Genomic DNA, 14,019 nt, shown 5'->3' with positions numbered 1-14,019 from the left:
AAGCTCCTGCATGGCATGCCACCACACTGCATATGAATCACCTACGAAGAAAACTATAAATTGAGGGGTTTTTTTTATTCAAGAAAAACATTGGAATATGCAAACTGTGACATCTGCAGCTCACATGATCTGCTTGTGAAATATAGTCATTTTTTAACAACGCAAGAGATTTGTAATCTGTTCAAGGGTGGATGTTTTCCCTAAAAATTCATCATATAGGACTATTTTCTGTGAAACATAATTAAAATTAACAGATTGTAAATATCAAAATTCAGACCATTACCGAGGCCCATGTAACATAATTACAGCATTGAGAACTGCTTGGAAAAAAAAAAAAATCAAAGGGTCTGACCCCTGATGCTTTCAGCCAAGTCCAGAAACTCTGGACAGCAAACAGTTTGTTTGCTAGCAGCTTTGTAATGTTTTTTGGAGCTACGAGATTGCTTGATAAGACTCTTTGCCTGGAATGCCCTGGGAAACCCAATATTTTCACTTCCTATATAATTTTTAAGTAACTACTGCTTTAAGGTTCTGAGCCCAAGCTTCCTGTCCTAAGTAAACCAAATCTCTTCATTTTTTACTTTCATTATCCACTTCTGCTTTTCTTTGCCAGTCAGATCACTGGGACCTGAGCCCCAGTGGCACCACAGCCTTCCTAACCCCACAGTTTCTACATTTGCTGTACAATATCATCACTTCCTCTTACATGTCTGAATAAAATAAATTTCAAGGCTATGCATTAAAATCTTCTAAATATAGTGCCATGTTGGCTCTTCTCCAGCTAAAGCATATCTCAGATTTCAGCGCTGGAGATGTGGAGGCATCTCACACAGTTTCTGGATGAAGGAAAAACTTGGCGATTAACATGCTGTAAGAAATAAGCACTTTCCCTAGAGGGAGCCTGGGTGGAATTTGACTCTGTGATATCATAAACCAGAAAACAAACCCAACTTCCTTTTCCAAGTCTCAGTGCTACTGCCATCCAGAGCACAGCTGAAGAGAGTAACAGGGCAACAGGGCAACAGCCTTCTGCCTCCTTCAAGCCTGCAGCTATTTGAGGGGCAAGAAAAAAACTTAGGTAACAGCAGTGCACATCTCCTCATAAGGACCAGGTAACAGCCTTGCAACAAGCAACATGGCACAGCCGCCCTAGGAAGACCCAGAAAAGAAAGGACCCTACAGCAAGGGCCATTAGCAGAGGACCATATAATTTATATTTTTTAATATATGTATATATATAATTTTATAATACATATGCAGAAATCACATATGTACACACGTGTGTGTGTATATATATTATTTATAATTTACATCACAAGGTGATCTCTGCTCCTGACACAAGTGAGTCAGAAGAACTTGCAATAAATACACTTCACTCACACTATGAAGTTTGGGGTGTTTCTATAAATCTATTTTGATTGTGCATCTTGACATGTCTCCCTTCCAGTCCAACAGCTGAAGTCCCTTTGGCAATGGGATTTTCTGTGTTTGTTTTAAGAAGGATTCAAAATATGAACGTGTTGCTTGTTCATGCAGTAGCTGACAAGACATCTGCTACCAAAGAACAGGATGTGTATCTACAGCCACACTCACACATTTGACTGCTATGCGTGTCACTGGGACTTGAAAGTAAGACCCAGACCACCAGTCATACCTTACCAGAGTCTGTATTTTAGAGCTAATCCCACAGGTTCCCATCACAGCACTCACCTCAACCACCAATCAAATTAAAGCACAGAGCACACCTCAACCACCAATTGCCCTTTCAATTGCCCCCATTTTTTCATTGAGAAAACCTCAAACCTTCATTGGAAATGAATTCATCAGGGATTAAAGTTTTTTAAAAAAACTCTCAGAAATAACATTAAGAAGTAACACCAGACACAAACCTACCACCAGTTCCCTGTGTTCAACCCAAACTACCTGTTGACCGAGTCTGATTCTTCATATTCATGGGAAGTTTAACTAAAAGGAAATTCCAAGCAGCATTTTTTTTCCTCATTTCCTCTGACAAGATTACCTATATTCTGCTTCAGCAACAGCAGATTAAAAATCCCTGTTAAACTAGAAGCCGCTTGGACCTTTCTCTTCCCACTGTGTTCCGCTGCGCTGATCAGACGCTTCAGCTCTTCAGTGACCCTGAGGAGGGGAGGACATTCCTTTCAGCCTCACTGCTGTGTTTTTCCAGTTACACTCGTGAGCATTTTGTCCAGCAGCAATCCAGGCAGAGCCGGCTGGTTTGGTGTGATCTGGAAGGCTGTTGTAATCACAGCCAGAACAGAAAACACAAGGAAGAGCCTGGCAGGCGTATAAAACTCCCTCCAAGCTCCCATCCGCACAGAAGTGTGCCGGCCTCAGCAATCAGCATGACCAGCCAGTCGCAGGGAATCCAGCAGCTTCTGCAGGCAGAAAAACGTGCCAAAGACAAACTGGAGGAAGCCAAAAAAAGTGAGTAGCCAGCCTGATTTTTACAGCCGTTTTCTGCTGAAAGCCCTTCATAATTCCAGTGGCTAACAGAAAGACAACATTATTTCACCTACATACATCACAGCTGTGCTGCTCCTGTTCTTCCTTCTCCCCTGCATTAGTGCTGTGCCTGAACTACAGCCAGGCATGTAACCAGACCTGAGCATTCAGAGTTTGATTAAAATTCTGTGTGCACATGTCAGCATGTGTGTGAGTGTGGCTGTGCCTTGCTACATTAAACAAGGTCAGCTAGATTTATTCTTGCTTTATCTCAATGCCAGTAATGTCACTGCAGCCTTCCTCAGGTATTTAAGCTAGAAGCCTACACATCTCTTGCTGTCAGCTCTGGAGGACCAGACTCCAAAAATCTCCATTTCTCTTTATAGGTCGCGTATAAATTTTTGGGGGGTTCCTCCTTACTTAGTAAATTTAGTAATTTGCCCTTTAATCTCAGCTGGGCTTCAAAAAAATTATATGAAAACAAAAGGAGACTTCAGTCCAATGACAGCAGTGAAAGTCACAGTGCAATCATGAGAACTGCCAGCACTGTGATAGGTCATTCCTGTAAGTATTATTGTATGGTACAAGCAATTGGCAAGGGACTAAATGTCTGATTTACAGTAAAAATCTTGTTTACTGAATGACTAAATGCCCAGGGTGGAGCATGTGTAGATATCCAACAACAACAGATTCATATATTTTTACTGTAGTCAAATATAAGCAAAAAAGCTAACGACCTTGATTTTTATATTTGTTGTATCTGTGAGAATAATTTCAATCAAAGAAATAATTATCCTGGCAGTCTTTCCATTACCTATTTCCTTCATTTTCCGCATTAATCTCCCCATGATTTAATGTAAAATATGGTGATCTTATTTTCCTGAACATAGCTACCAAGTAATTTGACCCTTATCTAGTCAAATGGGGTGATCTCAATGGAATAGTTCTTCCCTTCTCACATCAAGCAGTAAAAAATCGCTGTTCCTGGGAGCAAGCAGCAAGAAGGTGTATGACCTGGAAAAATCACAGCCTCAGTGGAGGGACTGGGCATTTGGTCTGAGCACAGGCTGCAGAATCAGGCCTCTAACAATGACAGTTTGATGTTGATAACCCTTTACTTTTGGTTTTGATTTTTTCTTTGTTTCATTTTCTTTGCCTTTATTTGTACAACCAGAAAAATCAGATTTTTTTTTTTCTGAAAGAGCCCATTAAAAATTTTTCATAAATTAAGAAACTTAAAAACCAAAACCCATCATTATAACATAAAAGCAACAGTGTCTTGCAAAATCCAGACATGGTTACAGGTGGATTTACTCTGCTCGGCTAAAAACACACTACCCTGTCATCACCTCAACCCCACACCAAGTGCTTGTGATAAGCACAGGGCTGCTTACAGAGAAAGTATCTTCCAGGCACCCGAGTCAGAAACTTGTCAGAAACCACTGCCTTACACCTACCAGTGCATTAGTGTTGAGGTAGGAGATACTCAGCAGTTACAGAAAAACAGCTATTAAGAATTTTGCTATCAGTAATACCATTTAGAATAAAAATATTTCATTAGTATGATTTTCTTCTCCCTTATGTTTAAAGCCAAACTTTTTTCCCTTTATAAAAGTTATGAAGGAAAATAGAACTATCATACATATCAAAGTGGGGGAGGGGGTAAGGAGAGATAGGAAGGGTGTAAAGACGACAGAGCTGAACCCTTTTGAGCGATATCCACTGAAAGGGGAAGAGGCAGTAGCCTAAATTTAAACATAAGAAAACAACTTGCTAACTGTGAGGGAGGTCAAACCCAGGAACAGTCTGGTAAGAGAGGCTGTGGAGTCTCTACCACAAGACATGGATCAGGATGCCCTTGCTCAGCCTGCTCTGAGCAGGATGTCGGACCTCAGAGGCCCCTTCCAGTCTCAGCAGCTCTGTGCAGTCCCATGAAAAACATCGAGCGTTTCTAAGAGATTTTATCCTTGGGTGTAGGACATCAAGGGTAAAAGGTTCAAATAACTGCCGATGTGACTATTCATCTAAAGCCTAAGGACGTTGCTGGATCTTTTTGTTCATGTTAAATACTGCCAACAGTTTGTTCTAAGGTGCGAACAGCAAAGTTCTTACCAATTTCAAACCTCATGGATGCACGAGCAAGGTCAGGCTTTAGTGTTGCTGATTCAAGTTTTTCTAAGGACGACTCCACCACACATTTTGTGCTAAGCCAAGCATTATAGCTAATCTAAGAGAGTAATTATACCTATAAAATCATTATTATATTTAACATTGCAATAGGTTTGATGTGAGGCTACAAAAATTTCCATGGTGTCCTGAATTTCAGTATTATTCAAAGCAATGTCAATATACCACCTCAGATACCTGACTATACCAGCATAACTTAAATACTGTTGGACAAAGGCAGAGGGGATTCTTTTCATGCCAAATGCTGTTATGCCTAGTCAGAGTAACTCAAAATTTTCTTCCCTGGAGAGTCTGCAGTTAGATCAGCATAAAGGATTACATGGTTTGTCTCTGAGCATAAAAACCAAGATAAAACAAAATACATGAAACATAACCAATATAACCAGGACAATCAGTTAACCTGTGCACACACAACAGGGAGAAACAAGGTGAGGCTGTGGTGCTTCACCCCAGGAAACACCAGCCCAGATCCACCTGGTACCAGTTCAGATCAGCAGCTTCTGCTCGGCACCTGGCACTCTGTGACCTGGGCTGCAAGTGAAAGCAATGACTGTGTCCAGCGAGCCCTAGAGCAGTCCCCTCCCTGCTAAACTCTAGATGTGACCACAGACAACGCTGCACGAGGCCACAACCCCACCGAGTCCGACCATCTCCACTGTAAGTGGAGAGGAGCGAAAGGCAGGTCTCTTGAGAGACACAACCAGGAAAAGCCATTTTCAAGGAAATGTGGTTAGCAAAACTGCTCTTACCCAAACCCTTCAGTGTTTACAGTTGATACACAACCAGATCAAAATGCAGCGTGAACACACCTACTATAGTCTATAAACAGAGAGTGGGCCTAGTTTTTGCTGACATATGTGCAGCTGTTTGTAATGCAAACTTTGGAAAATGACAAACTAGCAAATAATGTTATTGTCATAGACATGAAGCGAAGCAAAAACGTAGGTTAAAGCTCCTCTGTACACGCCTTTTCACAGTTCTTGCTCAACACCCTGTATCCTGGCTTCCAGTTATTTTACTGGATCATTGGCTGATATCATTTATACCTGGCAAATTATGAATTATTTGTTGGTAAATGCACACACACAAGGCTGAAGCTATTAAATTGGTTAAACATAAACCAAAACAGTCTGCAATCCTTTGGCCTTTTATACATAGCACTGCTCTACTTACTATTTTTGCTTTAAGCTTAATTTGGATCCCAGAAATGACTGAGCACTGTCAGAGCCAAGACATCAATTCCTGAAAATCCTTTTGGGTAAAACAAGGGAAGCAAATGTGTCATTAACGTTGGGTTAAGCAAAACTTACTTTCCTATAGATTTTTTATATCTTGGCTAGAATTTCTAGTGCCTAATAAAATGAAAACTCAGATGAAGTTTTCAGGATATCAGATTAAAACCAAATGTTAATCAAAATATGATATTATAAACAGAATTATATCCATGGTGCTCTCTTGGATAATATCCAGGACATATTTTATCTACTGAAAAAGCTATACATAGTGATCAGCTGCTTCTATTGTATTTTATTAAAAATGCAAAATAGTCTTCTCAAAATGAGCATCCCTAAATCCCATTTTGCAGACAATTTAATACTCTTGAAGACAACTGAAATGGTCCTATTTAAAGAAAATGTAATTAATTTTTGGCAACTTCTTCATGTGACATGATTTCCATGCAGAAATTCAGCTAGAAGCCTAAGGGGTATGTTTGAAAACAGAAAGAAAATTTTAGAATGGTAGTTTTTGGGAAGTAAGATTACTTGGTGTTGAGGAAATTAGAATGCCACATTGCCTTCTACTCTCTTTTTCTTCTGAGATCTAAAAACCCCCAACAACCTGAAACCTTCACCAGTTCTTTTGGGTCCAACCAGATGTAGGTATTTCATTAAGATCACAGAAATGCCTAGAAAGAAGTACACAAAGGTTTCTCTATGCTAACAACGCCCTCACAAGTTGTGTAAGAAAAAACTGACTTGTTACAGAAAGCTGGTTAAGATTTGGCCAGTTTAACTCAGTACCTAGAAATGTGTAGGCTGTCAGCAGCCATAGTCACAGAACACGCCGGACAAGGAAACCAGGCATATCACAGCTGCTTTGCTGCTCCCTGTCTTCAAGGATGGGAAGGAGGAACAAAGGCGAAGCCGCAAACCTGGCCCCCCACAGCGTACCCTTTGGGGCAAAAGTCTCTTCAGACTCAGAGCTTTCTGTACTCCACTTGTATCATGCTAGAGGAAATGTCATAGGGACAGTTTGGTTTGCCCATCCTCCCGTATTTCCTGCCCTTTTCTTGCATGACCTTGGCTGAATGTAAGCGCTCTGCCACCTTTCAGGGTGCAAGGTTTGATTTCAGCTCCGCTGTGCTCTGCAGAGAATCCCACCCAGAAGATCGGTAAGGCTTTGAAAAGGCAATCCCCTAATGCACAGCCACATTAGCAGACAAGTGGTTAATAACAGACTGATTAATTAATTTTGGTTTGTCTCTAGTGAAACAGCAGGTTAAGCTCTAGTTTCTGCTTAACTTAATCAGGTGCAGCATATGCACTATCGCATATGTTGGCAGTTGCCGATTCTGTCCACAACGTTGTTGAAGTAGCAGTAATTTACTCACAGCTTTTCCACTTAATTAAATAGGAAGCAGCAGGTTCCTGCTGTGCCAATCCTAAAGGCATCATGGAAAAATGAAATGGCTGCCACCCTACAGTGACACCCTATGTATTGTGCTTACTCCAGTGCACTGTCAAGAGCTGACATGTATGTATATATATACTTTTTGGTTCACTAGCTACATTGTCAGAGGCAAATGAACTGTTGTTTTACAGTTAATCTCTTTCCATTTTGTGCATTTTAAATGGATTTATTTATCTATATGGTGGCCAAATATGCAACATATTTACTACAGATGGCCCCCCAGATGGAATTTGAAATTAAAATCCCACTGATTTTGAAATAATTTAATTTGCTAGAGATCCAGTTCTTCAGCTGGTGAAATTGGCACAGCTTCATCCTAGTCACTCCCCCCCCCCCCAACTTCCAGCTCCAGAGAATCACACACACACACCCCCCAGCTCGGCTCCTAGAGGAAAACTCTACAAAAGGCTGATCAGCTCCAAATTTGGAGAGGAGAATAAGGGAAACTTCAAAATACAGACCTAAACCTGGTTCCAAATTTTGTTGTCCAGATTGATGTCAGGCTTTTACAGAAATCTGTCTGTTCACACATACTGGTCTCAAGGCTTCATACAGTGAGTGGCAGAAGCTGATGAATCAGCCCTTGTCAAACAAATGCAAACTCTGGGAAAGTACATGTTAGGTTTTTTAACTGCCTCTCCACCCCTTTATACATGGGCACATGCCTTGGTAGCAGAAGGACTCTGAGAAATAAAATGAACTACAGAAGAAAGCACTGAGCTGATAAACTGAGCCAGTAAATCCATCTAGCTCCTCACCAGATTGCTGCTTCCTATACAAAGCCTTTATATAACCACGCACCCCAGGTCCCACAGTAAGCACACCCACAAAAATCAGTCCAGGAGTCAGAATTTTAAAAGGCATTTCACATTAATGGCATCTCTCTGCTTCTACTCACCCATCAGCAGATAATATTCAGAAGGAGATATCAACTGGGCAAATGTACTGCTGGATCAGGCATTTTACCCATTTGGAATCTCAGATGTATCAACAGCAATGGTCTCCCTCCCAAGATTCAGCTTCTCATTGTGCCATGCTCAGTGGAAGCAGCTTGCTCTATGCCACACCTGATAGTGCTTCATAAACCCAGCAGGTGAAACCAATCTGAAGTGCAGCCTGGAGAAGATAAATCAGAAATACTAATGCTCATCTTTGTAGTCTAGTAGAATGTCCCTTGGGGTTTCAGAAAAGATACTGTTTTCAACTTTTGTGCTTGAATTGAAAGATTTTCATTTTTTAAAAAATGAAAACAAAAAACACCCACAATCTACAAAAGTTTTCATGTTGATCAGTGAGTTTAAGTAGGTGGTTACAGTAAGTAAATAAAAGGATGTATCACACATCAGATTAAGATGCCTTTTTTAGTTCCCTACCCTCCACTCACTCAGTCTTGTAATATCCTAATCTAAGCAAGTAAGCAACAGCTTTTTCAGCCATTGAAGACATTTCTCCACTTAAGAGAAGGGAGCAAGCTCCTCCCACTCCTAAAATTCTCACTGCACAGCAGAAAGGGACCACAAAAATCATCATGAGCCCAGGTGTCTCAAATGCATTGGAAGTTAATAGGTTGTAAGAGATTCACAGCCCCATCAGTTAGAAAGTGAGGTTTTCCTCACTAAGTAGTGTAACAGAGTCATGGGGAGACACAGGCAACTATACCAACATTATACAAAACAGAGATGCACCACCGTGGGGTGCTTATGACATGTTCAATACTTACTTCATGTGAAAACTTAAGCATGATATTCCCATCACACCTTTGAGTCTTATCCTTTACATAACATCCCAGCTAAACCTGGGAACCACCTGATGTCCAGTCCAGCAGTGACTTCTGTGGGCTTGGTTTGATGAACCCATAGCATTTTACCTAAGACAAAGTAACTATTCACAGGGAGCAAAATGAAGAATGTAAACAAGCCTCTTCAGGAGGAAGGCTGCAACTTCCACTGCAGCCTAAAATGCTACCATACAGATCCTACTCCTCTTTAAAAAGGAAAAAGGACTTTTTAATCACTTTCTAATTTTCGCTGCACTGGTTGAGAATAACATCAACCTCCTTTTTCTCTTAATCACTCACCTCTTCATTTAACAAATGTTAGGGAAAAAGAGGGAGGTGGAGGGTGGGGGGAGAGGAGAGGACAAAGCCTGGGGCTTGCAACTCAGTTTGGTAGTGGTTAAGACATATCTTGCAGTAACTTGGAAATCTGCCAGCTCTAAGCAGAATCCAGTTGGTGTGGGATGAAGGGATGCTGGCAACCAATCAATACAGCAAATCTTACAGAATAACGTCTTTTCCCATCAGTGACAACTAAAATCTGTTATCTGGCTGCTACGATTGCTGATGAAGGAAAGATAGATATTTATTTAAACACCAAGCTGTGATTTAAAAAAAAAAAAAAAAAAAAGCATTTGTGTTGTAAGAAAATCTGTAGTTGCAAAAAGACTTCTGTTGTTAGCAAACCAACAAGCTTTTCATTTAATGTCTGCTTTTGCAAAGGGAGTTGTTCTCAGAAGATGGGTAAGTACCCTACCTAGATTACTTTGGCTCTTCTGACCATTCTTGTGCAAATAAAGCTGCTGTTGACTTTGCTCAAAACTTTGTCCATTTTACTATGCCATGTAAAACACCTCTGACTTAGACAGATTCATCTTTTTGGATACAATGACATGTGTGAAGTAAATCCCTGTTTCTTCCCCCGTTAGGAAAGGGGAAGAGGCTGAAGCAGGCCAAGGAAGAAGCCATAGCTGAGGTAGACCACTACCGGTTACAGAGGGAGAAGGAATTTAGGAGCAAGCAAACAAATGTAAGTAAGATACCTGTCTACCATCTTTTGCAGTGTCTTCAACCTGCTCAATGGTAAAACAAATTGCTTCGGTGTTTTGTGAAGGCTTCTGCAAGCCAATGTGATCATACTGATTAAACACAGAGATGTCATCAGTGATGCATATATGCTTCTTGTTGACTTCCTTCTGAATGCATTTGTAGAAGGTATTGTGGACTTTCACCACTAAAATTGTCCAGATTCTGTATTGCTTCATGCTTGCCTTCAAAAATGTATCTTCCTTAAGGAAAAAAATATCTTCAGGTCTTCTTTCTTTAACTCCAGACAGACTTCATTCCTGTCTTGAAACTGAAGGTTTCAGTAGGGTGGGTGTTTCAGTAAATGAAAGATTTAAAATCTTTCCTTCTGTATCTGTTCCACTTTAGCTGGCTTTGACTTCATCTTTGATGAACTGGAGTCACCAAAACGTTGCAGTTTTCCACTACGTTTTCATAGTAAAACTGGTCTAGCTGATATTTTCATATCTGAATTATAGCACATCTTATACATTCATGCCATCTTGCCATTTTGTTCTGGTATGTGCATGAAGGTTCACAAACTGTTCTCTTTTTACTTGGTGACCTTCCTCTTATGTTTCTGTTCTTGTTTTTTCCCCTGGTAGTTTTGTGCAAAGGTAAGGAAACTACATGTGCAAAAGGAGCCACAAAAAGAAAAAAAAAAGCCAAAGAGGTCAAGTAAAAACTGCTTTACAAACCTGTCATTTCAGTCACACTTCACATAAAACATTTTCCAGCAGAGATCACAAGCCTTAGGAACAGATATACACACAAATTCTCTAACACGCATTGCCAGCCCCCAGACACCCCATCACACAGCCAGGCCAGGTGGAATTGTCTCACATGTACAATTTCAGATGTTTACAGACACTAAAATGAAGTAAAACAGCTCTAAAATTTGTTCACCTTTTCCGTTAAGCCAGACTTCTTGTTTTAGGACTGAAACAGCAGAAGAGAAAAGATGTTGCTTTGGTGTGAACTTGATTTTTTCACCACAAACAAGATTCAAGCTGCAGGGAAAGGCCACCGTTTGTCAACGGAATGTTTCACACAAGCAGGACAGAGCACATATTGCTCCTCCAATGACAGCATGTTGTACAAGATCATTGCAGTCCTCTTTCGCATTCCCTGACCCCATTATGTCGAACATTTATCTACCCAGACAAATGTCATCATTATTAACCTGTGCCTGGAAGGCAGTCAGGAGTTCCAGCTAATCCCATGCAGAGGGAAGTCTGATGCCCAGGTCAGTTCACTGGCTCAGGTATTCGGACACAAGTGGTTTAAGGTCTTTGGCATAGGCTCATGTAATGCTATTCCTTCTCTTACTTTGTGGTGCTGTGCATGAACTGAGAGAGCAGGTTCCCAGTCTACAGAGGCTCTTCTTAAAATTATAAAACTTTTCTTGAGGTTTTTCAAAAGTACTTAGTAGCTGGATAACATGCAACCATCTGGGATCTCTAGAAAGTTATTGTCCCCCGTGGAAAAAGTCAGCTTCATAAATCTGGTCTAAGCTGTACGACCTTTCCCACATGAGACCCTTACAACTCGTCTAAAAGCTGAAATAAAATGGCAGCTAAAAATAGTTACTATAGAAAACTCTCATCCTTTCCTGATATTTACAATTATGTCAGACCTGTGTTTCTTCCAAATTGGAAAGTGGATTGTGGACAAATCTTGCTACATTACCACATACCAATAAAGAGATTTCCTAAAGGTGATTGGTGCAAAAGATCTCTAACTCAGCTCCTTTTCCCTCTTTTAAGGACAAAGTTGGGCTGAAATCACATGGAAAATAAAGCTAGCGACTCCTCCCTTATTTCTGATCATCCTTGAGGTATCCCACCAGCATCACAAGTTAGCTTCAGCTGCTAGTCCACCCCAGAGAACCACGACAGGAACAATAGGTTACTTATTCCTTCCTTACTCTGTCAGCATGCAGAAATGTCTTTTGCTGTCCCCCATGGAATTCTTTAGCTGGAAACCAATTTCTCTGCTGGTATCTGAAGGACTTTTCCATAAGGAAAGAATTTGAGAGATGTTGGGGCAGTGGGGGAGGAGGGAACAAAGTCACGGATTTGGAACGTGTGCATCTGTTTATAACATAACCTTGCTAAAATGTTCAGCGAGTCTAGAGTCAATTAAATTCTACGCGAACGTCCTGATATCAACTGTGCCAGAAGCTGTCTGGTATTTTGCCAGATAAGAAAATGTAACATTAAAAGACCTTGTCTGAGGCCTGTTGAGGGTTATACATCACAAACTGCTGAAGACATTTCAAGTACTCTGAAACTGTAATTCTGTATTGTCAGGAAGGCTTCCCCATGTTTTGCTCCTTAGCCACGCTCGCGTTCATTCTCAGTGAGGCCAAACGAAGCACACTGCTGATAGGACTTAGTTGATAGTCATTAAAATAGAAAACAAAGTAAAATGAGCGATATAAAAGACAAAACATGCACAATGTTGTTCCCACAGTGAGATGGGAAGCTTTCATTACATGGGGAGATTCCCATGGCTAATGAGCATATGAAAGAGTTCCCTGAAGTCCTGTGTTTATGCACATACAGTTCAACCTAGATCGTACCCTTACAGCTAGGAAGCGCTGTGACATGTTTGCCTTCTGTTTACGCTAGATGAAGTAGCACAATAAACACAGTCATACATAACCCTTTTGTTTACTCTGCTTTTCAGGTAATGGGCTCCCAAGGTAATGTCTCTGCTAAAATAGAAGAGCAAGCAACAGAAACCATCCGACGCCTGACTAGCAGCTACCACAAGAACATGGAGAGCATGATGATAAAGCTTTTGAACACGATATGCGACATCAACCCTGAAGTTCACCGAAACTTCAAACACGCAATTTAAGGCCGATCTGTGTGCTGGGGAAGGATGTTTGCAAGAAGTAGCCTTCTGTCTTGATAAGCATAAATATTTCCTCATTTATTGTTTCTGAATGTGCGAGGGAAAAGAATACTAAAGCCAAAAGCACGCAGCTCCACACAGGCTTTTGATACAACAAGAAATACACAGGGTTTCACAAACATTTGTTGGAATATTGTTTCCTGTTGGTAGCTAACCCCCTGTCATTTAGACAGAGGCAAGTCAACAACAGCAGAATAAATGATTATTTGACACCAGCAGGTTTTCAGTGGGAGTCTTTATTCCTTTTCTCTTTTAAAATGTTCTGTACTAGGATGTGGTGTTGCATAATGTCTGTCTATCCCAATCTTTGTTGTACTTCAGGTCACGTGAAATACAATATCACAAAAATCTAAAAGAAACCATTTGTGTTTTCCTTGTGATGCACGGAGCAGTCAGGCTATGGAACGTGTAGGAACTCCGTAGCTTTTGGACAAAAGCACAGGTGAAAACATTTTCAATTGCTGTATGCTAACTTAAAGCAAAATATAGCTGACCATCAGAATTATGTTCTGATTACATTTTTGAATGTAATTAGAATTACATTCAAAAGCCATATTCAAAGTATTGTCCTGTTTAACTACCCCACAAAGTGTATATAGCTTTGTTAAGACCAGCACATCCATCGTTACCTATACAGGTACACCAAAAGCACAGGAATACCCAGGCTCAAGCTCTACACCAGTTAAGCTAAATGGTACCTTAATCCACAGATTGTTCACATCAGTTGGAGCTCACTTCTGTTACCCTAAGTGACCTTGAGTAATACTTCCCTCTGCAATGACACAGATTACCCTTGCTATAAATTCTACTGAACTTTGGAAAATACAGTACGATCCAGTGCTCTCAAGGTGAAGCCCATTATATCTGATGGGAGGCACTGATGAAGTGGGGGTCTGGCACACACTTGCATCATG

The 14,019-nt window shown here is 40.7% G+C and overlaps 1 protein-coding gene across 1 annotated transcript; it reads left to right on the top strand.

Annotated features, from left to right (window-relative positions):
* Positions 1-2,341: 2,341 nt before the first annotated feature.
* ATP6V1G3 (ATPase H+ transporting V1 subunit G3) lies at positions 2,342-13,048 on the top strand (the record flags this gene model as incomplete). The annotated part of the gene is made up of 3 exons (XM_084266311.1): positions 2,342-2,448; positions 10,048-10,148; positions 12,875-13,048. Exons 1-3 carry the CDS (start codon positions 2,367-2,369, stop codon positions 13,046-13,048), a joined length of 357 nt encoding a protein of 118 aa, XP_084122437.1. The 5' UTR covers positions 2,342-2,366.
* Between the last annotated feature and the right edge of the window lie 971 nt (positions 13,049-14,019).

Source organism: Gallinula chloropus, assembly GCF_964237585.1.
Source record: "Gallinula chloropus genome assembly, chromosome: 6".
Taxonomy (NCBI): Eukaryota; Metazoa; Chordata; class Aves; order Gruiformes; family Rallidae; genus Gallinula; species Gallinula chloropus.
The sequence above is the reverse complement of the archived record's forward strand: the minus strand, read 5'-3'. Positions and strand labels throughout refer to the sequence as shown.